At 40.1% G+C, this 27,555-nt stretch overlaps 1 protein-coding gene across 2 annotated transcripts in view; it reads right to left on the bottom strand.

The window, feature by feature from the left end:
• CC2D2A (coiled-coil and C2 domain containing 2A) overlaps positions 1–27,128 on the bottom strand; it is a 34,825-nt gene extending 7,697 nt beyond the window's left edge. The window contains exons 1-25 of one of the 2 annotated variants that reach the window (XM_053458293.1): positions 27,043–27,128; positions 26,934–26,999; positions 24,568–24,648; positions 24,163–24,235; positions 23,460–23,545; positions 22,046–22,147; positions 21,804–21,902; positions 18,434–18,631; positions 17,525–17,678; positions 16,799–16,935; positions 15,215–15,346; positions 14,371–14,580; positions 13,014–13,120; positions 11,521–11,661; positions 10,388–10,544; positions 9,610–9,833; positions 9,292–9,469; positions 8,735–8,891; positions 6,871–7,018; positions 6,150–6,288; positions 5,472–5,675; positions 5,155–5,247; positions 4,554–4,645; positions 1,817–1,984; positions 77–182 (exon numbers count right to left, since the gene is read on the bottom strand). In XM_053458293.1, the coding sequence (XP_053314268.1) occupies positions 77–182; positions 1,817–1,984; positions 4,554–4,645; positions 5,155–5,247; positions 5,472–5,675; positions 6,150–6,288; positions 6,871–7,018; positions 8,735–8,891; positions 9,292–9,469; positions 9,610–9,833; positions 10,388–10,544; positions 11,521–11,661; positions 13,014–13,120; positions 14,371–14,580; positions 15,215–15,346; positions 16,799–16,935; positions 17,525–17,678; positions 18,434–18,631; positions 21,804–21,902; positions 22,046–22,147; positions 23,460–23,545; positions 24,163–24,235; positions 24,568–24,648; positions 26,934–26,972 (3,225 nt within the window). In that variant the 5' untranslated portion in view covers positions 26,973–26,999; positions 27,043–27,128. The other variant, XM_053458294.1, reaches the window with a different exon arrangement.
• Positions 27,129–27,555: the final 427 nt, after the last annotated feature.

Below are 27,555 nucleotides of genomic sequence, written 5' to 3'. Positions count from 1 at the left end.
GTACAATTAAAGTGGAATAGCACCTTAAAAGCAGAAATATCTGCCCACGTTGATTATTCTGAAAAGAGGCACTCACCTGGTTAATGACCCACTCAGGAGACTGTCCTTGTGCTTGTGGAGATGCAGTTGCTGTAAACATCTCATTAAATGATCTTGTAGACCTGGATGGTTGTGTTGGTTTGCTAAGAACAAAGGAGGGATTAGTGAATAAACCTCTGAACCAGGTTTTTTTTAAGCAAGCGGAAGAAAAGTTGATTTTATTCAATTTTGTTCCAATAAACTTCATCTCCAGACCCGGAGGCAGCCATTGTTGTCAGCCATGTTATATATTGGATGATTTACCCTGCTTAAAGACCACACTGAGCCGATTCTTTCCGGCAAAGCTAACGGAAAGTACTTGCCCCTCATAGATTTTCATTACCCAGAGCGCCCGTCTCGTTCAGCACAGGCTGTGCGATAACAAACCGGGTGTCTGTCTAATAGATTGGGCTATGATAACAGAGCTAGAACACATACAAATGACTGAAATGCAGCATTACCAAAAACACTACATTATATAAAAACTAGAACTGAAAAAAGCAGAAAGAACAGTGTTTGTTAATGTGCTAATAATAAAAAAAAATATGCAGTGAGGTTTCCCTTTAAGGTGCAAGGTGGAAGAATTGCATGCTTTGGATTTAAAAGAGATTTAAAAGAGATGTTGGAAACAGGAATTCGCCTGACAAATGGACCACTAAGTAAAGTCCTTCTCCATTCAACACAGGGACTGTTTCAGCAGAACTACTTGTTGTGTTCTACTCCATTGTACATGACTGTGGAGTATCATAGCACTCAGGGGCGTAACTAGAAGCCTCAGGGCCCCGGTGCGAGAATCTGTTAAGGGCCCCCCCACCCCCAACCCATCTATCCCCTTCTCACGATCTACCCACTCCCTCCCTACCCCCTTCTCAAGATCTACCCACTCCCTCCCTACCCCCCTTCTCACGATCTACCCACTCCCTCCCTACCCCCCCTTCTCACGATCTACCCACTCCCTCCCTACCCCCCTTCTCACGATCTACCCACTCCCTCCCTACCCCCCTTCTCACGATCTACCCACTCCCTCCCTACCCCCCCTTCTCACGATCTACCCACTCCCTCCCTACCCCCCCTTCTCACGATCTACCCACTCCCTCCCTACCCCCCTTCTCATGATCTACCCACTCCCTCCCTACCGCCCCTTCTCACGATCTACCCACTCCCTCCCTACCCCCCCTTCTCACGATCTACCCACTCCCTCCCTACCCCCCCTTCTCACGATCTACCCACTCCCTCCCTACCCCCTTTGTCACGATCTACCCACTCCCTCCCTACCCCCCCTTTGTAGGTCACTTACCGTCAACACCGTTACTGTGTTGGGAGCGTGAGGCGTTTGTCTCGGGTGCCGGCGCTTCACTGCTGAGCGCCGGCATATGATGTCATATGCCGGCGCTCAGCGTGAAGCGCCGGCACCCGAGACAAACGCCTCACGCTCCCAACACTGCACTCTGGGCAGCGCTGAGGCAGGCGGCGGCGGCAGCGGCAGCAGCGACAGCGGCATCAGCGACAGCGGCATCCTGGATTTCTGTCAGTCAGGGGGGCCCAAAAGTTGCCGAGCGGTTGCTCGTTTTCAGCAACCGCTTGGCACCCCTTGGGCACCCCTGACTGGCAGAACTCCAGGGCCCGGTCGCAGTCGCGACCCCGGTAGTTCCGCCACTGATAGCACTGTATAAATCAATAAATAATAATTTCACCCCCCCCCCCAAATCACATAGGACTGTTGGATAAGACGCTTTACCTCGACACCGGTTTTCTGACAGGAACGTCATAGGCACGAATGACATTGACAAGGACCTTGATATCACCGTCTGACAGGTTCTGAGCAGTTACTTTTTTCTTTTCTTTCCGTCTTGGCTTCAATGGGCGTTTTGGCTCAGCCAGCTTAAATAGATCCATTCCAAGGATTCTGACAAAAGTTAGAAAATGCATCATTCTCATGGTTTTGCTCCAAAATGTTATTGTTGGATTATTATTACCGTACTAACTGCTCAGCTACACTACAGTCCTCGGTGAAGTCTTCCAGAAATGGCTTAAACATGGTCCTGAGGCCATTGTTCTTACGAGATCTGTATAATTAATATGTACATGGATACCATCATAATGCACCGTACAAGTCCACCTAGATTTAGAATATCCACAGAAATCTAACCAGATGACAAATTGTTTAAGTATACAACAAATTTGCCAGAAATAAAAGGGCACAATTTTGCTTGAAATAAGTTTTGATGGACTGGAAATGTCCATGGTCTATGGACATTTAGGGAGGTACAACGAGCTCAGAACATTATGATTTATTTTTAATGTTTGAATTTGTAAATAATGTTGGGGATTTTGTGTTCTTCAATAGATGTAACATGGGGAATTAAAGAATCTAACTTATTTCTTTAATATATGTGCAGGGACTTCTTGCCATGATCATTTCCAGCTTGCATGTGTTGGCCTTGGCTGTTGTTGCTGGACTTGATGCTACGATGTTGTCTAATTATAATAGTCTGTTATATTGATGTCCAATCAACAATGAAGAATAACTGCCCCGTTTAATATGCAATTGCTCTGAGCTCATGCGCTGTTCGAGGCCGGCGTGAGCAACCAGTAGTAGGGGTTGCACTCCTAAAACCAGTTTGAAAGGTGACCATGTCTGGATAATTATTTTTTTGTTTATGGATTAAATCCAGTTCCTAAAATCTGAGCTTTTTCATTTAAACATCTAATTTTTTTATTACAATGTTTAAGCCATTTTCTAGAAAATTGCACGAGGAGGACCTTAAAAATAGGATTGAAATCGGTGCTACAATGACTAACAAACTAAAATCTGCTCCATAATGAGTGAGAGCACAACAAAAAGCAAGTGAAGAGACTTAAAACTAGCAAAAATAATGTTCAAAAGACCAGACCCCTTCCTAGCACATTCTTAACCTACGTCCCCTCCGTTCCCCAAGGACAAACCAGCTTGAAAGGTAAAGAAGAAGGGGAAGCGCTGGGACTCCAGCATACGTGGCAGGAAATCAAACGCAAGTTTTAAATCCCCCATCTGGACGCCAGCTTTTGGGTTCACCAAGTACAAAGAACGAGTAAAGATGAGCTATGAAAAAAAAGTGGGATCTGCCAGTCCCAGTACGAATATTGTTCTCAAGGTTATGGAGCAGGTTTTGCTTGTTGGATGGTTATGCAGACAATAACCAAGAGGTAATTACTTTTCTAGGCATCACTACTGCACTGAAAATGCTTTTATATATATATCTAGATAGATATCATAATTAATCTGGAAACTGCAGGCCAGTTGTCTAGGAAGTAACGCTCTTGGTTAATTGTCTGATGAAAAGCAGTATGGGAACGAGCAATGACATACCCGGAGCCACCGGAGCTTAGCAAACCATGCAAAGCAGAAGAAGAGTATAAGCAAAATCAATAAGACACGTGGTACTTATTTATCGGTAACTTTTTGCCACAAGCAGTTTCAGAGGTACAGGTACTAGCTAAAACATGGAAAGAACCAAGAGCTTGGGCTCTCCTTTATCATAAAAACGAGACATGCATCTAGATACACAGCTACCCTCTGCTAGTGGAGAAAAACATGCGCATGATGGAGTTTAGCAGTAAAAGAGTTAAATTGAAAGGTGTGAAGAGCTCTGGCATGGCAGGATTCTGTAGGAAGCGTGATGAGAAATAACCTGACGGCATCACTGGCTTCCATGAGCGAGAGGCCAATCTACCCAACAAGGAAAGGGATGACTTCATAAAATAATTACTAACGTCAGATCTGTGCGTTAATACTGGACTATGACATCAGCCTCTCAGAGGGGGCTTCCCACCAAATGACGGGCTTTCAGTCTCCCCAGATAAGACAACAGGTTGTCATCAGATAGGATTGATTGAGCCACTTATTCTGCTTCTCCGAGCAGAACACCTTGCACTCTTCAGAGGATAAATGTTAAGAACCTCTATCTTAAAGAGGTGCATCCTTTCTGCTATACATTCGGATTTGACTATATATTTATAGGACATATAAGACCATACATTATATTTGCATGCCTGTGTGCTTTGCCTTCACTTCACTGGCATTAGACATCTTGAGGCTAATCTATGATTTATTTACTAAAGGGGAAGTTGTGGTCAACCTCCTGAACTCAGTGTGCAGAAACAGACATTGGGGATGATCATCCATAATATAAAGTTTTCAAGATGAAACTGCAACTCTCCTGCCAACGCCTTCTCTAGTAAATGAACCGGAATGTTTACTCTGCCACAATACTTTTACTACATTATAGTGCATGGTTTGAACAATAAGTCTCTCATAAAATCTGCTCCCTACTGTGGTATCGTGTGTTCATTTACACTTTTTTTTAATATCAATCTCATCACCCCTTCAGCACTTTTTATCAAGCATAATGTTTGGGTTTTAAATGAAGAATTAAGTGTTTTAATTCTGTATTGTAGCAATACATAAAGAGACATTTATTCACATTGGTACTTACCCAAGACTCGGGATCCCTTCTTCAACCACCACATCAGAGAGAATGAAATGATGCTTTGCTATCAGGAAACGGTTCATTACAGATTCTTTAACCTGTCCAAAAAGAGAGCAGTAACAACATGAGAGAGACGGGTAACTACATTAAATTGCATGGTTGTTTAACCCCTTAATGACAATGCATTGTTTTCAATGGGTTTAGGGACCATCCATTGTCCATAAGGGGTTAAACATCAGAAAATCATGTTTATTTACTATAGATCTGTGAACATGCTAGTTTATCTTGGTTTATTCATCAGCGACTAAAGGCAGGGAAGGGGCACGAGCGGTAGGCTTGGTCCCCAGCTTGTCTAACCAGAATTGCAAAGTGAGAGCTGTGCTGCATTTCATTTCTACCTCCTTGGGTTCGTCAGGGGAGATCAGAGGTCAGAGGACCGCCCAACGGGCCCATGCTCTCCACTGGCTGCAAAAGTAAGGCAGCGGGGCAGATAACCAGGACACCAGAACAGTGCCTGGAAATTGGGACCTAAAAAAACAGGACTATTGGGAGGTATGGAAAGATATACTCTGTATACAAGCAAAGAATTGCTAGAGATTTATCTGACCTTCTGAAGGTACTTGGCGACCAGGATTCTGTGTGCATCCAAATGATTCTCTGTGGTGCTCGCATCCTGTGCATGCAACTTCTTCTCGTAATCCTTCACGGCAGAAGACAAGAACACACTGGTCAGACAGAGTCTCTACATCTACGTTCATTACCGTACTGTGTGATCTCTCCGTTTTAAGTGCAACGTTTTATTTGCACTTGCAGCAGTATTTTCCAACAGCAATAAGCAGTGGTTCAGGTGATTTAAATAGCCAGATAGTAATATCTGTAATATCTCCACACCTCTTTACAGTTTGCGGCAGTGATTTTACTTACTTGGAAGATCTTTTCCGGGATCTCACGTTCCTTAATGGGAACCTGTTTGAAGTTGCGAAATTCTGCTACCCCCTGGTTGCGAAGCTGTAGGAGTCTAAAGCGTTTTGATCGGCTGAGTTCTTCATCTGACACAAAATCAAACTCTTTCTGCAGCTGTTCCAGTCTGAAAAATTCAGGGACACAGGCATCCCCCGAGTTTGCAATCTACAAAGAACGTAGAAAAAAAAGGACAAACCGTACGGTCAATGACGTTTGTTAACTAATTCATTATTTGGAATATGTTTGGTATCTCATGTCCGTTAAGAATTTGTCTTATAACATTATTTTTGGTTTATAGCATTTAGTTAATGAAGTATAGCCAATTCTTAAACTGGAACCTGGCCAAATGGCTTGTGATGGCAGTATAACTGACTAATTTCTGGCATGACCATATCGCATTTCTTAACATTAAAGAAAATTACTTATTGTGTCATATCTTAAATCAACTGAAAATGTTTACTAGATTATTAAATATAAGGAGACATGAAAAAAGCGGTAGACTTTGGGTTTCCGTCTCTCTTTCCAGACTACTGTAGTTTCTGCAAGCAAATCAAAGTTCTATTAAATAGACCAGTCTTTTCTAATAGGTCTAGACTTGAACAAAAGTTAATAAATAAAGGAAGAAATAGCATATACTACCATTATAACCTGCATCAGAGCTGCGTTGCTGGGGTCATTTGGATCGAGCTTGGATTCAGCAGCCCATTTGGCCAATTTCTTCATATCAGTTAATCCAGAAGCGCCGATAGATGCAATCGCATCAAGGCTATTGAATGCTCTAACATGAGGGAAAAAAACAAATTACAACATGGACCTGGATCTGTTGAGTCAAGGAAAAACCTCCGGAAGCACTGGCATTGGGAGGTGAACAAGATCCAGTACTCTTATAATATGAGAAATCTCAGTACTAAGGATACTTACCTGCCGCCCATGGTTCTTACTAGACTTGTGTATTCGGGCGAACATGAAAACGAACATTTTTGTTGTTCAGCCCGAATACCGAACATACGAACATGTCGGCAGGAAAACGTTTACAAAGACACACAACAGTAAGAATCTTCGCATTCATCCTCATTTACTAATCTCTAATTTACTAATCTTCATTAAAAATCTTGATTGAAGTGCCTTATGTATCAGTAAACAATTATATAAACTTTATGAGAGAATTATCTGGATATAGGGGCAGCATAAAACGTGTGTCACTAGCTGGTTAAAAAGGCATATGATGGACATAGTTAATGAGGAATCTATTACATTCTCCAGTTCGAAGAAATATGATTTAACACGTTTGTAAGAAAACAATAAAATGCCATATGCTTTATAAAACATACACATTACAGTTGAATATAGTTCTAATCACCTTTGCATGCTGGTATTTTGCTGTGAAATAGGAGGGACCAAAGGCACGCCATTGTCTCCAACACCCCAAGAAACACAGTAGGACAGTTTTCCAGATGTCATAAAAGACATCTTATTGCTACCATCTGCCTCAAACGAAAATGGAACATCTGAAACCCAAAAAAATGAAATAAAACATAATGATAAAACAAACCAGCTGCCACCTTCAGATGAATGCGTTCTTTATACACACATACATGCTAAAAGAAACATTCATTATTAAAAAACACCTGTATATCATCATACATATGACCCGCCATCCACACCTGTGGGCCTTAAGACCATAGCTAATGGTTTCCAACTTGGCACTTGTGTCTATCTCTACATTTTCTGGTAGTTGTCTCCATTGGTGCCCAAAGCTGCTTTGACTGGAATGTCCTTTTTATATCGGCAGCAGGTGAAAGCCAAAGGAACCTCAAGATTTTCAGTGAATTCAAGCCTTAAAGTCGTTACCACAGGCTTAAGAATATTGTTGTATTTGTTTAGTAATGTCAAGCCCATAAGCGCTCTGTAAACTTAATCCATGGTACTTTAACATAAACAATAGACATCGCTCTTCTTGGATCCATTGAAGTATCCCTTGTATGCACAAATACAAAGAAAATGCACCATATTGTGATAGTCGATATGATGTGGTCGATGACATCATCCCTCACTAACATATGTTAGCTTTCTAACAAAGACCTAAGGGAAATGGACACACATCATGACAGCTTATTCATCAAAAGCACTTATAATTTAAAACCGATGTTGTGTACATGTTTTATAGCCAGTTAAAACGCTATTTCAATGTCCCAACGGCTTCTACATTTCAAACAGATCTCCGGTCTCCAAAACACATTGGTGTCTTATGCAACCCTAAGCTCTCTGCAAGCCACCATCTTACCTCAGGTTACTTGAAGGATAGAAAGGTATTGAATCACATTTAGACCATCCTATCACACATACTATCAATTTTTAATATTTTATTTTGTATGGATATACATACCAAATGTATGTATTATGGGGTTTCTCTTGTTCTTGTTTACATTTCCAAATGTGCTTTTTCTCCTGATCGACTCCCACTCTCTGGTCGTCTAAAGCCATCAATCAATTCCTTTAAATGTGGCCTCTTTTATTTATCCATCCCTCTTCTAGCTTTCCTGCTACACCAAGCTTTCTGCAAGCCACCATCTTACCTCAACCTATAACCCACCCACCTCTAATTCATTCTCTTTTTGCGTCCTTTAATCCCATACCCGTAATTAGTGCTACAAGAAAGCTACCATTCCCTCACACTGACCCTCCTTTTGTCTCAATTACCCATATAATTCCTTTTAGATTGTAAGCTTACAAGCCCTGAAAAGCCCACTATTCTTGCCAGAAAAACATAAGTCCCATAAGACTAAATGGCAAGCTCATGGGCAGAGTCCTCAAATCCTGTTGTGTCTGTAAGTGCAAATGTATATTTGTTATGCATTTGTGAACTACCCCATCTTTATATAGTACAGTGCAGTGTGGTATGTTTAATAAAGGAAGATGCTAATAATGAGAGGTTTCCTGTCATGTCCTGACAGGTTCTAGATGTTTCTCCTGGTATTTCTGGGGATTTTTTCTCTCCTATTTATCGTTTACAAAACACACACTTTTTAAGGGGTTTGTTTTATGTTTATTCTGGAATCCATAGCAAGACAAGATTCTGCAATACAGTAATTTTTTCTTGAATTATCGTAACTTGACAGGGTTTTTTGACCAGGATACAAGATTCAGGCCCTAGTTTCCAAACAATGTAATTTGCTACCTTTTGATGACCTATATAACCATGTGACTAGCGCCGGGGTACTTACCACTGCCAACGCCTTCATGATTGAACATCACTCTCTGGTTGCTGCTAAACTCCACTTCTTCCACGGGGGCCTTTCCTGTTAAAACGCTGGTTTCCGGGATGGGAATGAAGACATCGGCCAGCAATGTGGTACCACTGAGGCCAGCGGTCTCAAATACCTACAACAACAAAAAGCTAGGACAATGGAACACGGCAGACATGTTACAAACATTTACAGATGTGTATGAATGACATATTGTAACCAATTCTCAAATAAGCTACTTATTAAGAATATTTGTAATAATGAAACAATTGACAACAAAGTGAACACCAGCTCACCTAATTAGTATCCTGAGCGTTTAGTGGCCATTTCATCTTCACAAACAAGATATATATTATCTAGCTATACATCCATCTACATTTTATCTATCTATCTATCTATCTATCTGTCTGTCTGTCTATCTATCTATCTATCTGTATGTTTATATATATATATATATATATATATATATATATATAAACATACATACACACAAATGACTTTAAATGTATCTAGAATAAGGATTTCTCTTCCATTACCTCCAGTTTAATGCTCTCAGGCCAGTTAAAAATCTGCAAATTAAATATCTGTCCCAGATGAACGCGAAAGTCTGATCCCAAACTGTTTGACGCAGTTCGGGAAACTTCTTTATTGTTAAACATTATTTTAACAAAAAGTGAGCGCTTCTGTGTGTCCTCACGTCTCAGTACTTCCACCCTAGATGAATAAAGACAAAAATACAGCTCGTACTAGGTGTAACGTTCATTCTTTTTTAAGTGTAAATAAATAAACAAATATTAAAATAGGTAATACTGTTACAACTCGTGTTACATTCTTTACAGCCTTAATTCCCCTACCTTGGACACATCTCATTGGGGGTCACAGTTCCAGACAAGCTGAGCTCTGGTACGAGAATAGGTTCTCCAGGCTTCCTCCTGATACGCGCAGCTTTGTCTCTAACATGCTGTTCCACATCCTGTATGTCCATCATCACGGGCGGCACAGGCTTCGATGGTCCCTCTCCCGAGTAAACAAGCTCTGTCTCGTCTTCTTCTGTACTTTCCTTTTTCTTCTTTCTCTTCTATTGATTAAGTAAAAGTATGATTTAGGTCATTTTTCCGACTTTCTCAACAAGTGCCCCAATTCCCAGGGTGTTCAGCGACTACAAATCCAAAAAACGGTACACAACGTGCTCATGTAAAGTAATGGAAGGCACACCAAAACCTGTGCCAATATAACAGCATCAAAATAGTATGTAAATTAACACGTTTGAAGCCGGGCTTGTATATTGCTTGGAATGTTATTAGAAAGCTGCAATCTATAAAAACAATAATGGTAACTACAACATATCAACTTCCCCCAATCGATGCTTTAAATCCAGAACTAGATCAAGGGTTGGTACCTCGAAGCTCTGTGATGGATACTTCACTAAATGACCAGGGATGACCTGATAGGTATCAAATGACTTCCATAAGCCTTGTCACAGACACCTTGGTCATCCCTGGTCTAGATATCCATATAGTGCAATCTAGGCATCAGTAAATGTTACCTTAAATAAACAAAACGATTTAATATGGTGGTGGGTTGTCTATGTTCCAGAAGGCACAAATAATGCAAACCCAGCAGTGTCCATACCTGTGCTCTTCTCCATGCTTTCCACTGCTGTAGATCGTGTTTATATTGAGTGAGATTCTTTTCATATTCCTCCGTATATTCTTCCATAAGTTCTCGTATCTCTGCCTGGATTTCTGCTTTGTATGCCTGCTCGTCAGCTTCCCTATTAACTTCTTCCCTTAATGTCAAGGCAAACATATACACGGCTCTTAGTCAAGACTGTATATGAACATTTAATTCCACCATTTTTGAAAGATGAAAAACATTTTTAATTTGTATCCACTGCTGTTAAATTGTGAATGTAGCGTTCTGGGTGATAACTTTTAATGTGTTGGGTCAACACATTAAAACTACTTAATTTAAATTAATTCACCAATGTCTGCCCACCAAGTTCACCTTGAGCCTCAGTAATGCATGTTGAGATAAAACTAAATTTACAAACCATTTCTACACATTAAAGATACGTTGGCGTTAGCATTGTGTTCCAGTTAAATGCACCACAAATGGCTGAACTCGACATTGAAAAGAAATATATACAAGGAACTGTCAAATCCAAGATAAACCCACAGTTGAATCCAGCACTAGAAGTCATGTATTGTGCTATTTTATTCAATGTTCCATTTTTGTTGCAGCTGGAACATCACCCAAAGCCATAACATAGCACACGTCATGCACATGTCCCACTGCGTCCCACGATCACTCAGTAAAAATGATATTGGAACAGTACTCTTTCTGTGGTGTGCATGCCTTGTTTTGGCAGGGTGTACATGAACCCCTTGGACTAAAGATTGTTTGGATCCTTAAGACTAGGCAGTCATCTAAAACACATGGTGCAGGTCAAGATGGCAGCCCAGTGAAAATATCGCAAGAAGTAATGAACGAAAAAGTTGCATGTGGATATTATAATTACTATTGTGGATATCTGGAACGTTCCTCTTAAACCCAAACTCTACTACATTAGGGTTAGGATTCTTCAAAGCATTACAGTACAAAACACACACGTGTCACCCAGGAACCCAACGCATGGTCCTGCTGAACGAAGAACTGTATAGAGCATGTATGTATAGTAGGTTCATTCTTTCAGCTCTCCTTTTATTCATAAGAAGGCCTTAACAACAAAAACACATTAAAATAACCCGCTTTATAAAACCTACTTTCGCAGGTAGAGTTTGACTGGCGTGTTGGTAAACTTCTGGAAATCACGAAGAGACTTTATTTCTCTCCAGGTTTTTATAATGGACTTAAGAAGCATACGATCCCTTTCTTGCTCGGTGTCACGATATTTCCTAGTTAATCTACAAGAAAAGAATTAAAAAAAATAAATAAAATAAATATCACATTGCTTCATTATACAGGGTGTCTCACGTATGTTTGATATGGCGTATGAATTCATACTAATATATTATTTGAATAATTGTAATAACATGACAGTATTCCAATTGCTTAACTATAAAAGCTATAGAGTTGTCTAGCTACCGGTGTTTGGGGCAGGGTAAGTAGTATAACACGGCTCCAAAGCTTGACAATCACTAAAATATATTTTTTTTTTACATTTTTAGTCTGTAGGTGGCAAGCTAAGAGCTCTGGCTTTATTTTGCTGCTTTTTAGCCACACTTTAAATAAAATAATAAAAGACAATTTGGTTTCCTGTAAAAGATTTAGGCTTGCACAACAATACCGTGCCGGTTACAGTCTTCTCCAGCGCTTGCACATTAATTAAGGACAATTATTAAAGTGATACATAAGCGAAACCGTTCATTCCCACTATGCCACACTTCATGAGTTCTAATCTAATGTAATTAAACCAAGGCCATAAAGGGGCCAGAGACTCCATAAACCATTTCTGTGGCCGTTCCTGTGTGGAAAGCAGATTCCCTGATTATATCATCTGCTTCAGAGGTGATGAACTTGTATTTAGGAGATGCACCTGGCTTCCATGATAATACTTTGCCTCTTTTACTCATTGATACAGAACATGAATCATCTGAGAAACCCCAAGGGTCTGCTGGAATTAAGGGTAATGTATACCAGAGAACTTCCTAAATGAGATGACTCAGACACTTAAAATATTATCCCTTTAATAGTATAAATATTCAAGTATTTCTTGATATGTTTATTATTATTCTGCCAATGTTATTATCTCTTTCATATTTTTAAGTAATTGTTGTTTGGTTCAGACATTGTAAGGTCGGAGAGCGAGAAAAAGGGGTGCAACAATGAGTACAAACTCCCCGCGTCTCTTGAGTCAAATGACAATTATGTCCAGGGCGGGCATTCATTAGAAGCGCGGCCGCGGCTCACGGTCACTTGATGGGAGGCAGGCGGCCCGCAGGCAGTGCAGGCTGCAGCCGTGAGCCGCCGGCTGCGGTCATTCAGTAAGCGTGGCCGCGGCTCGCGGTCACTAGGGAGAGGAGTGGGAGCGAGTCAGCCAGTTAGGAGGACCTTATGGGAGCGCCGCGGGCACGCTTGCACAGCGCCCCTATTGTAATTACGCTCCTGCCCTGCGCATAGATGTTGGTGGGAGGAGGGGGGAGGCTCATGTAACAATGACAAGCTGAAATTGAAGGTGATATATTGTCCCTTTATTTGTTTGTATAACGTAAACACATTGCATCGGTATATTTCACCGAGACGTTAAAGACATTACCTGATTTCCATTTTATATTCAGACACGCTTTGTTCAGCTATAAAGCTGGATCCGTGCGCCGAGCTGCTTGTAGAAATGCTCTTTATGGCGTTCCTTAGCGCATGCAGCTTTAAAACACAATACGGAAGATGGATTATACTTTTAGAATTTTACACAACATGCAAATAATAAACATATATATATACATATATACACACACACACACACACACACACACCTGGGACCTTAATAAGGGTGGATATTGGCTTATTGCTTAAGGCTTGCGGATATAAGGGTTATGGCGTGGGAGGGGGGTAATAATTCTGAGTAGAGGAGTTTTCCATTACCCCCCCCCCCCCCACACACACACACCATAACTTAAGAAACGGCAGAGGCATTATTAAACTGAATTAAATAGTTTGGAACCAATTAGTCCTATCGTAACATCATTTATTGTTCTAACGATATATGGTTGTGAATCAATGACTGCATCCAAATAACATATTCAGCTCAATTGCGTTGGGAAGACTTGAAAGAAAGCAATCGTTGACTTGCTCACCACCAGCGCTATATACATGTTAAAACATATTTAAATAATAAAATGCCTGGATTTTGGGATTAGTCATTAATCCCAAAGATACTTACACAAAAAATATACTATTTATCCTGGCAATTAATGATGTGCTCATGATACAAATTAATTAAGCACCAGGGTAATAATTTGCTTAGATTCTTGATAAATGATTTCAAGTTGTTACAGACTGACCAAGTTTTAAAAGAAAAGCTTACCGTATTTCTATATTTCTTAATGACTAACATCGTTAATTAAATGAGAATTAGGAAACTCTACAATGCTGGCAGGCGACATGACCCTTGAGGTCTGAATTGGACCACAGCTAAATGACACGCAAGCTACTTTTGTATCTTTACACTTCCAAATCAGACTTCCAAAAAGTATTATTCACAAAACATAGTCTTTGGAGGAAAACAATTGACGAATAGCCCAATTAGATGTAGTAGTGAGTTATAGTCCATAGCAAAAGCGTGGCATTTAGATGTACTCCAATTCAGTCCTCGAGGGTCGTGTCTGAGAGTTCATAGGTATGGGTATGTGTTATTGTATAAGACTAGCTATGATTATATATAGCTTGATACAATAACACATACCCAAACCACCGGGTCGTTTAGGCATATCTACTACCTGCCCTATTCCCCTTCCGCTCCCTTACAGTTTTGAGTTATCTGGAGCTAGCCCCACTGCTTTCATGAGTAACTCTCCACATATCCGCGTCTAACCCCATCCATCATTAAGCCCATCAAGCCAAAGGTGGAGGGCTCTGTGTAGCCGAACGTGCGAAGTCCCCGGTTATCCACATACCTTGTCTGTCAAAAGATTTGAGAGATTTCTCTGTTTCCTCCCTAGATATTGATCATATAACTGTGCTAGCTTCGAAGCCAGAACATGTTCCCGACTGAAAAGGGGATGGTGAGTAAATATGATTCCTGAAATATCAATGTCCAGCTGAAAGTTGCCTTGGAGACCTTCGGATCCAACAATGTACTGGTTGGCATGCTTTGGTGGAATCGCCTGTTGATAAAATGGAAATAAGTGGATAGATTTTAATGACGTTACATCATTCTTAGAGCAATCCTAATGAAATCCTAATACAAGAGGCCATGTCTCCTAGATATCTATGACACCATCTAACAGATACAATAGTTATATAAAGATGGGTAACAGTGCCTCACCGGGATCAGAAGTCCTTCAAAAGCCACAAAGACCCTTTTATCTAGCCTAGATATGACATATATTGAAATATTCACCTTTGATTTATTATAAATCTGTTCCCGTAAATAATGTGAGGTGAGTGCTTCTGATATGCATTTAGGAAAAAGAAAAACCTGGCTACGTCTTTGTTAGTTTATAAACATCTTTACAGACTAGCATGGGGGACGACCATCTTTAGCCCACCAGAAAATAGTTGGGTGGGGAGAGAAACGGTCCCTGAAAAGCAGAATAAATCTGCTTTAAAAATCTTAAATAAAATGCATTATGTACCTGCCAAAGTCATCCAGCCATTGAAGAACATCTAAAAAAAGCCAGCATCCAGTAAAATAATGATGTCATTTCACTTAATATCATTCAATAACGCATTCTCTAAGAGCGTGAAAAAGAACTTTTAATTCTGACCCAGGAGCACATATATGTAACTATACATTACCTTTATGTATACCGTTTCCAGGGCTGGATCTATTCCCTCATGAAGAGAAAATACGGGAGGTCTTGTAGAGGATGGCTTGATTGGGTTGGGAAGGGCTAATATTTTGCCATCATCACCAAACCATTTTTTACCCTAAGAACAAGAAATCGAGGTAGCATAGTTGACATCACTCTTCAATAACAATACACATAAGAAAACAGTTAATGATACATTAGTGATATAATGTATATATTTCACAGTAACAAACAATAAGCCAAAATATTTCATATTTCAAAATGGGAGAATGTTAAGCGGAACGGGGAGTGTTTCTATAGAAAATCGAAGGACAAAAAAGAAAAAAAAGTTTAAATAATGTCAGGGCCATAAAGTCATATGAAACTATGAAGACGAGCTCATAAGATATAGGCGCACACCCTTTCCCAACGGAACAAAGTATTTAAATGGGATTTATTAGCTTGCATGTTAAACAAACCCACTCAATACTAAAACATAAAATAAAAAGACCTCAGAAAAGCATTTAGTGGAGTCCCAAATATGTTTTTTTAAGGGGAAATAATGGGACAAGCCAGAACCAATAACAACAGACAAAGGGGGGCATCAATCACGGAATAATAGCAGACTGGAGTACAACATATATATATATATCTGAACTTCTTAGCGCTTTGAAATCAATCCTTGACTCTTGATAGTTTTACATAGACATAGGATTCTTGTCACACTAACAGAACTTCATGACATTATCTTCAGTTTATTCTAGTTTATGCAGCCTGCATATTTAACAGAGTTAGACTTTGTTAATTTAAAGTTACATGTATATGTTTTGGGTTTTTTTTTTTTTGTTTAGTTTTTATAAGTGCCATTATCACATCTCTCATTACTCCTCCACAATCTATTCACATAAACTTCTGTGACCCCAGGGGGACCCTCAGGGTTGTACCCAGAGTCTCAGGGCATTTGCCCCAATCTGAGGGTCTTAATGTTAATTGGCAGTCCGGAGCTGACACCCAGTTGGTGCTTTTGCTGTCATTATGTTATGGTTGACATTTAAGTGTATCTTTAAATAATAAGTCAAGCCTTCCACGAGGACATATTATTTGAGGCATTTGATTAAAATGTAGAGTGAATCACTACATACAATCATCATGATGGGCTGTTAAAGGGTTAATTCAAGTGTATAGTATAGTGATTTACGCTGCAATACTAATTTCTTTTAGAAGCACATCTTGATTAAAATTCCATTAATTAAAAATAGTGTTTTAGCCCCAATAGGCTCCTTAACTCATCTTTCCCAAATGTTAATTCCCGTTAGACATTCGCCTCAACAACCTTCTCATTCGGTTATGGGGGATTTTTATATATATAAAATCTCTCTTTGGCCCATTTTCTCTGCAGAAAAGCTATATAACATTTATACTAAATCTCCCCGTGGAAGCTTTTTTGTGGAAACAGGTGATTCAGGTCACGGATTCCTGTGATATACGGCAGCACCGTATTATATATATTTTTTAATTACAGCAAAAAATGGATCCCATTTAAATTATTATCGTTAATGAAAATGAGATGCTCTTCTGTACATCGGCTGACCTCATCTTGCTGGAGTATCCGGTTCTCCATTATATTCTGATTAGTCGAGGATATTTCAGGCCTTTCACCCACAAACAGGCCCTCGTCTTCCGGGTATCTGGGCTGCATGTTTTCAGGCACCTTTTGAGATGTTGGCACTAAATTTTAAAAGACAAAACACAAAATTCCAATGGAAAATCAACCTGGATAGCGCACTCGAAGGGATATTGCAAATATAATTACGACATGCTATGTCCGATATGTAAAAAAGTGCAAAATCAGCTCAGATATGACTGCATATTGTTTTCTCATTTTTAGAAATAATCAGTTTTGTTTTTTTTTTGCCTCAAACAGGTTTAACTTGTCCTTATTTTACATTTCACAAAATGTGTATATATAATGTCTTTATGGAAATATTAACTAATAATAATGATTCCACTACTGCAACTAATTATTATTACCGTATTATATTATTAAAAACATATTTTTTTGGGAGCGCACCGTGTATTGCCATTACAACCAGCAGTGCAATGGTTTAGTACCACCTTTTTTGTTTTTGCATTTGTTTGAGGGGCTTTTGAATGTTCATACTGCTTTTTGTATTAATTTCACAATTACTATTTAAGCAGATTTTTTTTTAGAATAAGTCTGTAAATGAGAGCAAGAAAATGTTCAATTTCAAGAAATAGATGGTACTCATATTAAATAAATAAAAAAAAAAGGATATAAAATAATATGAATATTTACCCCGTCGAATACTTGGTATAAACAGAACATCTTTTTCTTTCTCCAGCCGGCTATGATAGCCTTCATACTGAGCAGGTAATTGTTCTACAAAATCTCGTACTGTCTGGTCGATGACAAAAAAGTCATCTTCTTGCACCAAAGATTCCCCTTCACCCTGAAACAAAGGGAGTAACATTAAGTACTGAAAAGCAACCAAGAAACTTTAGTTACACCTTACATACCTCTTAAAAATATTGGTGAGAATTCCCCTTTATGTGTTAGTATCAGTATTAGTTTTCAAAAATATTGTTCTTTTCTGTATTTTAAAAAAAGTTTTCACAGCACATACATATTTTCTTATTGTATATCGTTTACGTGCATATGTTAAACAAACACACTGCCTTGTAGTAAACAATAGAATTGCTTACTCTTAATCACCAATACGGACCATCTGACTAAGAAAAAAAAAAGCCTGTGGAGGAGAGATTTTGTAGGATATGGAGCACTTAAGTAAAATCGCTATAATGAATCAGCTGTGTAGTGTTGGAGCAGGGGCCAATTATCACATTACTGCCGACAATGGCAGTCTCTAGGTTTACAGATAAAGGAATACATTTACAAAGCTAAACTGCATGAATGTGTACAGATCTAATTCTCAAAGAAATATATTCATTTTTCCATAGCATAAATCGGGAGAAAATGCTGTTGAAAGGCGTTGATGTTGAAGATTAAATACCTCACCAATAACACCAATCTACTGTGGGGTATGTTATATTTTAAGTAGTATTTAAAATGCATACTTGATGGAGAACGAAGAGTTTTGTAAAAAAGTAGAATCTACTGAACTAGGCGAGGAAGAAGAGGCTGTGCAGCTGGTTGTGCCGCTCTAGGGCATCACTGCTAACCACAGTCAATGAGATTAGTGCCAACCTCTTCATCCTCTGCCTCTCCTTCTTCTTCTTCTTGGTCTGCACTTTCCTCTGGTCTTGCCGTGGATTGTCCTTCGCCCGAATCATCTTTTTGATTGTCGTTTATATTTCTCTGGTTCTTTTCTTCCACCGGTTCCGGATCAAAGTTCAATGTGAAGAAATTGAACGATTCTTCAGCAGTAGGAAAGCCATTGTGTACCTGACAAGGTAACAGTTTCATTGCACTCAGTAAAAATCAAAACTCTAACACACAAATTATATATATATATTATATAATGAGAAGCCTATAAATGACTGCTCATGATGTCATATGACTAGGTTTGACTTAACAAACATTATTTATACATCTAAATCAGTGTATCTTGGGATAGGAAACCCAGAGAATTGCTAGAGGTTTATATTCTTTTAATTATTGTTTAAGTATTTTCTGTTTGGAATGTTAAGTAAAATGTCATGTTTTTTAACAGCTATTATTCAGTAATACCAAATAAGATTAAATTGATTAAATAGATATTGTATATTACATATAAAATAATAAGAAAATGATACACTTGTGTAAATCTATACCCCTCTATAACCTGCCGGGGCTCATAATGTTGAACAAAAGAAGAAATACAATAATTTGCTACTATTGCATGAAATGCATTAAAACAAGATAAATATCAATCCAATTGTACCACATTATAGCCATCACAGGACCTTACTTTAGCCTCCACACCAAACCCTGCTAATAAACCTTCAGTGCTCCTCTATCCTTAATAAGCATGAAAAAATGTGGTAGGGACTTTTTTTTTTCTTTCAAGAAAAAGCAGCAAATGATAATGTAATAAAAGAAACTCATTTCTTATTATGCACTTTTCAACCGGTCTCCATCCCACTCGGGGATGGAAAAGTGAACTCATCACAAGTGAACAGACAAAGCTACAATTGTTCTCACTGACTCCAGCTTCACTTCACTACAACCCTACTGAAATTAGAAACCTACTATTCTCCAGACCACGTCCATCTGCATATGACTGCCTACAGGGGAGGGCTGGCAGCCTAAGGCCTGGGGGGCAAGTCTAGTCAACTGGCCCATTGCACCATCAAAGCGGCTGCGATTGACATTGAAAGCGGCCGTCGTGCGCCAGTCACTCCACCAGCGCCTAATGAAATTAAAGTGGCCGGTGTGCACACCGCATGCCTCAGCTCTTCATCACACCACTTTTAAGACGTGGGAAGAGGAGCTGAGGCATGGCCATTGGGTCTGACAGCCGCATGATGCAGGGGCGTACCTAGAGTATTTGGCACCTGTGGTAGACCCTGTATGTGGCACCCCCCCACACACACACACTTTAAAACTGCATAGTTTCTATGGTTAGGCAAACATTGACAGGGGTACAGCATAATTGTTATCATTATATGCTTAGGGATTACACGGTACCACCGTCAATGTGTGCCTATACACTGAGCCAGACACCGACAACCCCTATCACTATATACTAAGCCAAACATTGATGTGGTGTAGGCTTACCACTTTAGTGACTGGCATAGTATATAGTAGGGATGCACCGAAATGAAAATTCTGGACTGAAACTAAAAATTCAGCATTCACTTGGCCAAAACTGAAAAAAAAAACTTTAAAATACTTTATTAAAAGTAACACCAAAATTAGACAAAAAAATCAACAATAATATTAACACACATATATATAACAACAATCACAATCCTATCATGTCCAGGTTCTAGCATGTGCTGGCTGACTTAGCATGATAGGAGTGTGATTGCTGTTTGCAATTATATATATAAATATATATATATATATTAATACTGTCATTGAATTATTCTGTCCAATAAAAGTGTTAACACACCGAAGTTGGACCAAAAAATAATTTATAACAGCAATCACACTCCTATCATGCCTAGGCAGCCACTACATGCTGGAATCTGGGCATGAAAGGAATGTGATTACGGACTCCCTATGCCAAGCTATCCCCCAACACTTACACATCCATGCTATCTGAAACCCTCATTCACAAACATTCAGCATAACACCCATCACTCTCACACACTTACATTCAGCATAACACCCATCACTCTCACACACTTACATTTAGCATAACACCCATCACTCTCACACACTTACATTTAGCATAACACTCATCACTCTCACACACTTACATTCAGCATAACACCCATCACTCTCACACTTACATTTAGCATAACACCCATCACTCTCACACACTTACATTCAGCATAACACCCATCACTCTCACACTTACATTTAGCATAACACCCATCACTCTCACACACTTACATTCAGCATAACACCCATCACTCTCACACACTTACATTCAGCATAACACCCATCACTCTCACACACTTACATTCAGCATAACACCCATCACTCTCACACACTTACTAATCCACTCTCTCCTACCTTTTCTTCTTTCACTCTCACTTTTCCTCTTCCTCTTCTTCTACTTCTTCTTCTTCCTGTCCTGTGCACTGAGCACGGAAGACGGTGGGCGTGGCTTCAGTGTTGTGCGCCGGGATTTGACATCAAGTCCCGGCGCACAGCCACAGTTGCCGCGCGCACCGTTTCTGGAGGCGTGCCGGCATGGTGGCAGCCCTCAGATGAGCGGCAGCCGGGGGCGGACCCCGCCCCCCCCCGCCAGGTACGCATGACGGCCGCATTCAATCCTGCTCGCGGCCGCTTAGTTTTTAACTTTGCGGCCGCAGCCGCATCGAATGCCTGTCTGCCGGTCGTCCGTCCGGCCCACCGGCCTGGATTTAGGGCGGCCTGGGGGGCAATTGCCCCCCTGCCCCCCGGCCCAGCCCGCCCCTGGGTGGGTGGCAGCTGCTCTGCTGCAAAACTAGGGGCAGATGGCACCATTGGGCTCAATGGAGTGTTTGCAAGGGGATCTCTGCTCTTCCCAGACAGCTCATTACACTATGGTAGACTGTGCTGCTGTCACAGCCTTCATAGCATGCTTTACCTGATGCCAGGTGTCCATAAGAGGCAGAATACCGGGATATTACATCAGACATAGGAACTCCGCAGTAAGGACAGCGGCCACAGAGAGAACGGCTGGGGAGCTGCCTTGGGCCAGCTCCCAAAGTAAATATAGATATGCCTGCCTCAACCTCCTAATCGATGGTAAGCTTGAAAGACCAGGACCAATCTCCTCTTTATCATGCTATTTTTAATATTATTGTAACACTCTCTCCTCAGTACAATGTCATTATGGAATGTGATGGTGCTTTAATTAAGTAAAACATAACACTCTGTCCGAATATGCTATAATTTTAAAAACACTAAGAACGTGAAAGATGTAAGTGACCAAACCAATAGTTTATATACAGTCAAACGTTTGGCAGGGAGATCTCACCTGGTTTTTCTTCTGGATTGTCCTCGCAGCATCACGGAATTTTACTCGGGAGTTCAGCTGTGCTTCAACATCATTCAGCCGCTGTAATCGAGCTGCATCCTGATGTGGCGAAATGGAAAACAAATACATCTCCTAAAATACTTTTACTTTCTGGAGGATTTAAAGGATGTCCTCGGATCCTAAGCACTGAATATGTGCTTACATGAACCAGCAATATTATCATCAGCTGGAGAAACACTTACCCCTTCGTCAAGCCTTCTTGTGGTGTCCTCATGCCTGGATCTGGTTAGGCTTCGTGGTGAGATTCCTGGAGAATCTTCATGTAGATTTCTTTCTACTTTGGACTAATCAACATGCATAAAAAACAAAGGATATACAAATATTTGTCATGGTTTCTATTTAATCTGTAATATTATCTGTACCAGTGTTAGGCTAGGTTTCCACTTGTTTTTTTTTTGTCCGTTTTTTTCTTTTTCTGGCGTTTCTGTGGAAATTGCTTTTTTGACCTTAGGCAGTTTTTCCAGCCTTTACACGTTAGAATTGTCATCCAGCTAAAAGGGATTAGGATAAATGGCAAGTATCTGCCCCCTGATGTCATTTCCTTGGTAGAGTTCTACTTAAACACGCCCCGGCGGACCCTTTTGTCTCTTTTCTGTGGTTTGTAAGGCATGCTTTATTCCGAATGTCTGCTCCTCTAGGAAGATTGGCCCCAAATGATGGTGCAAATTGTTTGCTGTTGCTTTTGGCACGCAGGATCCAGTCGGGTATGTTTGTTTGTTCCAAATGGTGTAAAATTCAATATGAACTTTGTTTTGTGTGAAACTGTTTGTTTCCAGCCTATTTCTCGTAGGACACACAGATACTGGATCCATTCTCTGCATTGTAACTGTGGATAAAAACGCCATAAAAAATGCCAAGGCAATAAACCCACATGGCGTTTTCTCTCTCCCATAGACTTCTATTGGAGAAAAACGCCAAGATTTCCTTGCAAAAGAACGCCAGAGTGTCAACATGCTGCGATTTTGAAAAACTGCCACAGAGCCCAAAAAAGCAGAAAAACGCCAAAGAGGACTGAAAAAACGCCAAACAGAAAAACGCCAAGTGGATATGGCATTGTGCGATTTCCTATTGAAGAACAGGTAACATCTGGACGCAGCGTTCTTTCACAAAAAAAACGCCGTGTGGCTGAATTGGCGTTTTTATGGGCGTTTTTAGCAAAAAAAACCCAAGTGGAAACCTAGCCTTACACATATATACAAATCTGTGACATTGAGGAACAGGACAGTATGTAAGACTATGTAATGGTGTGTACGGGTTATAATAACCTACATATACATACAGTATATGATTATTCTTAGTAGTAAGGAAAAGGATGATAGATTCAGGATAGGAAATTACGGTATTTAGTAATGTTAGGGCTCCCATAGATCTCTACTGCCTTGAGCTAAATAGGACATTGCATTTAAACTGAGTAAAGTAGCTGATTTAAATATTAGTAAACGTAAAGGCTGCCAACCCAACAGTTCTTTACCTTCCCACATCCTCAACATTAACTCTTAATAGCCCTTTAACAACGTTTACCAGTCCGTTGTATCTCATCAAAGTTTGGAAACAGCATGGCAAACACAACAAAGAGAAACGTGATTCATTATTCACCCTTCCAGCCTTTAACTTCTCTCTCAGCCGTTCTCTCACGGACGTTTCTGCATTGCTGGATCTTGAAGTTTTCAGCGGGGGGAGACCTAACCGGGATGACAGAGTGATCAGAACTTGAATTTCCTCTGGAAGTAGCACACGTCAGCATATTCCTATTTCACTGCGTTATTCGACCATATAATGTATAATACAGTCAATTTATTAAATGTAAATAAGATGAATCAAGCATTAATTACATGATAATTACTACTACTAATACAAAACATAATAATATATATTTAATAGATAATCTAGACTTAAAAAATGTATAGTTACAGCCAGGATGATTATAACTGAAACCAGCACTGGTGATTAAGTCGATCTGTGGTATTGTTATTTTATCTAAAGTTATTCTAAATAGTATTTTCCAGACCCCGCATCACATCTGGCTCCACCAAAGCAGAGCCAGAGCAGTTTACGTAAAGTTTCCTCCATTCCACATAATAACCCAAGTGGATCAGAGCGCTAGAGACCTCTACGCTGCACCCCATTTGGAAACGCGTTATAACAAAGAGCAAAGCAGCAACTTAAAAAGTGATATTAAAGCAAGATGGAATATCTCGCAAACAGCATGACAGGCCATATGTATTTCATTATTTATGTGATAAACGACGCTGCACATGGAATAACAGGATCTGGAACACGATTAAAAAGTAATGCTTACTGCGTTGTCCCCGGACGGCTGTGAGATCCTCCACCAGCTCCTCTTCTTGCGTATCCACAGCTGGATCTACCAACTGACAATGAAAGCACATACTGGTCAATGCAGCCATACTATAAGACATATTACAGATTATTGCCTTTTTATACAAATAAAGGAGCATTTGGACAGACATACAAACACTGGAGTATTTTTACTCAATATATTCATCTGATTTCTGACCAAAAACACTTAAAAAAAAAAAAAAAGATTTCTCAATATTTGATACTACAGGATATTAAAATAATTACCTAACTTTTATTTAAAGTTGATGTATACATCTAAGTTGGAAGAGAGATTATACATAGCGCTACTAAAGCCCTGCTGAGCTAGTCCTGTAGTGTTTCAATAAAGGTCAATGTAACATACCGGCTTCTTCCTTCTTTGTCTTTGAACCTTCAAAGTCTTTTTTAAATGCTCCACCTCGGCATCATCATCATCTAAAAACTCCTATGGGGTGGAAGAATAAGTAAAAAAAAAAAAAAAAAAAAGGTATAGATTTACTTGCCATTAACCTGTAATAAGAACATTAAGGAGACTGGATCGTTACAGAGCCAACAAGGATCACCCACATTTCCTGACATAAATGGTGCCAACATATTCCGTAGCGTTATTACCTGGGAACCAGGCTCATATGTTCTACTTCTGGGCAGGGAGAGACACACAGATAACTCTGTGGCTTATCCTGGCAAGTTACGTCACATTAAGACTGACAATAAGATTAACACGTGTGAGGACATGTTGATATAGAGTTAGAAGAGGACTCTGCTTTAGCACGCTTACAATCTATTAGAAGACGGTCATTCGGTAAATAGTTGTGTGGAACCATTTTGGAAGAGCGGGAAAGTAGGAAAAGGACACAAGGGTCACAGTTGCTGTGGATTTAACGGAACTGAAAAGTCTATTGTGAGATTGAAGTTTCAGGATGTAGACAGGTTCACTATCTATGGTGAAGCCTAGTGAGGCATCTGAAAAACGGATTCACAGACAGACCTAATGATCTTCCCGCACGTTGGTTCGTGTTAAGACAAGGTTTTCTCCTTCACCAACTAGCGGATTATTTTTCTTAAGCTACATACAATATTTTTTTATTCTTATTTAATTAATTATGCACAAAGACTGTTGGGTTGTTTAATTATGACTTCACTGTGCTCTCCAAAATGCGTTCGGATAAAAACCTACAGACGAGGGACCTCTCCCAGTACATGGGGTAAGCACTAGCAGTGTTTGTAAGCAGTTGCGTTTGCAAGCATTTTGTTGCAGTTTGGAGGAATCCAGACAGATGTTCCATAGAAAAAAAGAGATTGTATGCAATGAGTAATCAAACAGAACTTTAGGTTTTCATTGACATTTTTAAAGGCCAGCTATGCTGTATATTATGATTCTGTATGGGCGGCAGGGGAGTGTGGGAAGATTTCTGTCCAAATATTGAGCAGCAGGCTATTCTGGCAATAAAAAAAGAAATGCGATGTAACACAATGTCAGATATACAGACATTTGGGAGGCTGAGAAGCTCCACAGAAACCTCATTTTCTGGCATATGCTTAGTACCTTTTGGCCTCCCCTCCTTAGTGGTTCAATTTTAGCAATTTTTTTTTTTTTTTTATATAAATAACTTCCGTAAAGTAAAGTTGGCCTACTTTAGAATCAAAAGTTTGGAAACTGAGCCTTGCAGATGCTGTTAGTATAGAACAACTGTGGCATAACTATTGAGTTTAGAGTTGTGAAGGCGTCTTAAAATTCAAGGGTTCTGGCGAATGCTAAATCTCTCTTAGTGAGCGATTATAACCCTGAAACCAGCGTTCATTGAGCAGCAGAGCCTCCCGGGTGACTTGGCTGACCTGAGCCCTCTCAGCTGAGGTCCCGGGACTGTCTCATGCCAAACAATTACTGCTGACCACCACCCCCCCCTTGCCATCAGTGGCACAAGGATAGACACACACAGGAATAGACAACCAACATTACTCATGGTGGACATTTACTGGGGTCTCTAGTGGACAATTTAATGGTGTTCCTGGAGCCTTCACAGATCTTGCCATGGACACCTTTTATATCTTTTTATATGTGGGTTTTTGTCAATGCTAATCTACATTACTGTACACAGCACTGTATGGCGAAGAGGAAATAAAGCAACAGCATCAGAGACACTACTACGGGAGTAAATATTTACAAGAAGCTGCGGCTATTGTCCTGCGGGGATGGCAACTTCAACAGCAAAACAGTTGGTTTTTGTTTGGTAGGCGCTTAGCAACCGTATACAGACGCTGCGGTGACAATGTCTGCCACATCCAGCACTACCAGGGGTGCATATGGGAATATTAACCTGTATATGTGCGTCTAATATATATATATATATATATATATATATATATATATATACACACACACACACACACACACACACACACACACACACAAAGAGAGAGACAAATCCCAACTCATCAGAAAACACGAAAACACACAATGTACTTTATATAGAGTCATAATAATAATAAAGTATAAACAAAACACATTCCTATGGAACCTGCAATTGAAAGTATTTTTTCCGTTTTTGAGCTAATATTCCATTTTATTTTCAGACAAGTGTTTTTTGATACTCCTAGAAATAACACGCTTCCCCTTTGTACAGATGACAGGAGAGAAGTTTATTGATTGTTACACACAGAGGGCTCGGTGGATTTCTGATACAATGTATCACAGTATCAGTGTCTGTTTAATACGCGTTACACACTGACCTCCTTCACCATCCTCTGCTTGTCTTCGCTAGTCTTCATCTCGATGCCAGTTACAGATCCCCTCTGCTGGACTGGGACCAGTAAAGAGACCCCACAGCCGGGGACCAACACCTACAGGGATTCAGGACACCAGAGATCATCACCTCCCTGGACACGCAGGGGTTAATAGCTACCGGCAAGAGCGATTTCCTCGACCAGAACCGGCATCTGTAACGGCAGCTTTGGGGCACTGGTTAGATTAACGAGCGTTCCCATTCAACAGACCGCTATGTGCTCGGTGTGTACACCGCAGAACGGCCGCACAGGGACGGATCCAGTCCGGTGGATTACTGACAGTTTAATGATGCTTTAGATTAGTCTCGGTCCAGTCCTGAGATTTACTCACACAGCCCGGACTGTACAGTGTAAAGCAGCAGCCATTGCAGAGACTGGCAGAAGGACACGCCCACTCCCAGCATTCCGGCCAGAAAGGGGGAGGGGCTGCCTTAGATTTCGGATTTTGGCAGTGGCTAAAATGTTACGTCATCTCTCATAAGACATAAACCATAAGACATTTAAGATTTAGCGTATTGAGGCTATTTGTATTTGACAATAAAATAAGTAGGTTAAGATTTAGTCTGTT

Source organism: Spea bombifrons, chromosome 1, assembly GCF_027358695.1.
Source record: "Spea bombifrons isolate aSpeBom1 chromosome 1, aSpeBom1.2.pri, whole genome shotgun sequence".
Lineage (NCBI taxonomy): Eukaryota > Metazoa > Chordata > Amphibia > Anura > Pelobatidae > Spea > Spea bombifrons.
Note: the sequence above shows the minus strand (reverse complement) of the source record. Positions and strands in the feature narration are given on the sequence as shown.